At 38.7% G+C, this 2,351-nt stretch overlaps 1 protein-coding gene across 2 annotated transcripts in view; it reads left to right on the forward strand.

Annotated features, from left to right (window-relative positions):
• Nucleotides 1-2,351, forward strand: part of Tlcd5 (TLC domain containing 5) — a 6,974-nt gene that overhangs the window by 543 nt on the left and 4,080 nt on the right. Inside the window, exon 2 of one of the 2 annotated variants that reach the window (XM_010629244.2) lies at nt 1,708-1,907. The exons of the other annotated variant lie outside the window; for it this stretch is intronic. Within the exon in view, the coding sequence (XP_010627546.2) occupies nt 1,708-1,907 (200 nt within the window). The remainder of the gene's footprint in view (nt 1-1,707; nt 1,908-2,351) is intronic. 2 annotated transcript variants of the gene reach the window in all.

The raw sequence follows: 2,351 nt of genomic DNA on the forward strand, positions 1-2,351 counted from the left end.
TCCTCCTCGCCTGCCGGGCCCGCCGGAGCGCGACCACTGGGAGGGGAGCTTTGGGCTTCTCAGTACCCTTCGGTCGTCCTACAACGCAGGCAGCTCCCAAGGTCACAGAGTTGTATCTGCCTTTTAAAAAGTCTTGTGCTTTTATTCGAGTATTTGTAAATTGGCTACTGTTGCCTCTGTTGCGCCAGGGAATTAGGATTCAGAGAAGAGGACTTTAAAAATACTAATCGGCATGTCCAAAAGGCTGATCCGCATTACTGGCTAGTGAACCTGGCCTTCAAAAGGAAATAAGGAGGACAGTACTTTTCACTGTGGGTGCTTTGTATTTCTGGCCCTTGCACCGAAAATTGGCCCAGCCATTTTGCATTTATTCTAGAACTCCGTGTCAGAACTAAAATGGACTATAGAGTTTGCCAGTCCTTGTCCCCTTTCTCCTTTCTTCTGTTCCATTTTTGTTGTTGTTGTTTCTGGAAAACAAGCTCTATAGGTGAAAATGATTTTTCCACACCCATGCTGCAAGCCAGGGGCAGAGAGAATAGCACTCGGGTCAATGATGTCCGGACAGCTACTATTTTCATTTTAGATGAAAGCTGTACAGAACTTGTCCTTCATTAAACTCTCTCCGGATAGCATTCTTGGGAGTGGCTTGTGTATTGAAATGGATAGCTTTTCATTTGTCAGAATACGGTTAAGCAGTAAGTGTAGTCCTGCAGAAAATCCCTGCTGAGATGAGTCAGATATCTGCAATAGTTTTTTTCATTTGTACTTTCAAAGGAGGCACTAATGAATGTTAATTAAAAGTGACATCTTGGTCATTTTTGGATTTTAGTTCTGTGAGGCCAAATTGATTTTTAGTTATTCATGTTCAAATATTCTTCTACCAGTACCAAGCCCACATGTAGCTTTCTGACTTTGTTTCATTTTTAACTGAATAATTGCTTTAAAGTTATAAATTTATATCAACAAAAATGCCTCTCCTACCTTAAAATCCTGTTTTCTTGCTGGTAAATATTTGAGTAGGATTTCAGAACAGAAATAGGGTTTTCTTTCCATCTTCCAAGGTATTTGGACTCTGTCTAGTTCTATATTTAGGTTTACTTTGAGTTTGGATTTCAACTGATAAACATATGACCCAAATCCAAACCTCAGCCAAATTTAGCTCCATCTTAAAAACACAAGGAACCTGTCGGTGTTATATGACAGATCCCCAAAGGGGCCACGTTCTGTTTTTTCATGTGAGCTTCACATTGGAGGTTTTTGAAATGTTAAGACATTATCAAATATATGTGCTTTATTATCTCTGTATTACAGCCCAAAGACAGTCATGGCTGGAGGGTTGTCATTGGCATTGCTCATTATAACCTGTGATATTAACTACTAAGTCAGAATGCATTTCCTGGTTTCTAGTGGTACAGCTTCCACCACGTATCAGCATGTTATCTCTGAGGAACCTGGAATTATAAATATGGCCATACTTAAATAGACGATTCTTAGGTGTTTCAGTAAAGGCAGGATTTTTGTACTGTTCTGTAGTAGTAATGCAGACATATACACAGTACTAGCCAATATAGAGGAAGAAATGTTTCAGTGAAGGCAAAGTTTTAGTACAGTTCTATAGTAGTAATACAGACATATACACAAAATGACCCAATGCTTTTTCCTTAGGGTGCATCCTTTGTTTTTCTGGTTTTGGTCTTTTCATCCTAGGATGGCATTAGCTCTGTGTCTGCAGGTGCTGTGCAGCCTATGTGGCTGGCTTTCACTCTATGCATCTTTCTGCTACCTGAATAAGCACCGAAGCTATGAGTGGAGCTGCCGGCTGGTGACATTCACCCATGGAGTGCTCTCAATAGGCCTCTCAGCTTATATTGGCTTCATTGATGGCCCATGGCCTTTTACTCATCCAGGTAGGTAGGGGACATTAGAGATTTTCTTTTAGGGACTTACGATTTGTGGGTAGACTTCAAAAAATGGGATATTTAAAAAAAGAATTTGAATAATATTGAAGAGTAATTCCCACGCTAATTTGCATTGAAGTCTTCATTCTTTATCATTAACTCTGATGTTGTATGTCATCTGTTGCTTCTGCTTTTCATAACTCTATTTCAAAAACAATTTTAGATTTCTTCTTACAATTTAATGAATTAATAATATACAAAACATAAGCCAATATTGACATCTTCCACCACCACAGGTAGATGCAAACAGAACTGCATTGTTCATTTTAACTATTTTGGTAAACTGCCATTTTTACTCAGTCATATATTGGAAGGACAGCATCTTACCATGTCTATGGATATAGCTCTCTCATCCTTTTTCTTTTCTTTCTTTTTTTTTTTTTTTTTTTTTTT

The sequence above is a fragment of the Fukomys damarensis genome, unplaced genomic scaffold (genome assembly GCF_012274545.1).
Source record: "Fukomys damarensis isolate Sample0158 unplaced genomic scaffold, DMR_v1.0_HiC HiC_scaffold_16, whole genome shotgun sequence".
NCBI classification, from domain to species: domain Eukaryota; kingdom Metazoa; phylum Chordata; class Mammalia; order Rodentia; family Bathyergidae; genus Fukomys; species Fukomys damarensis.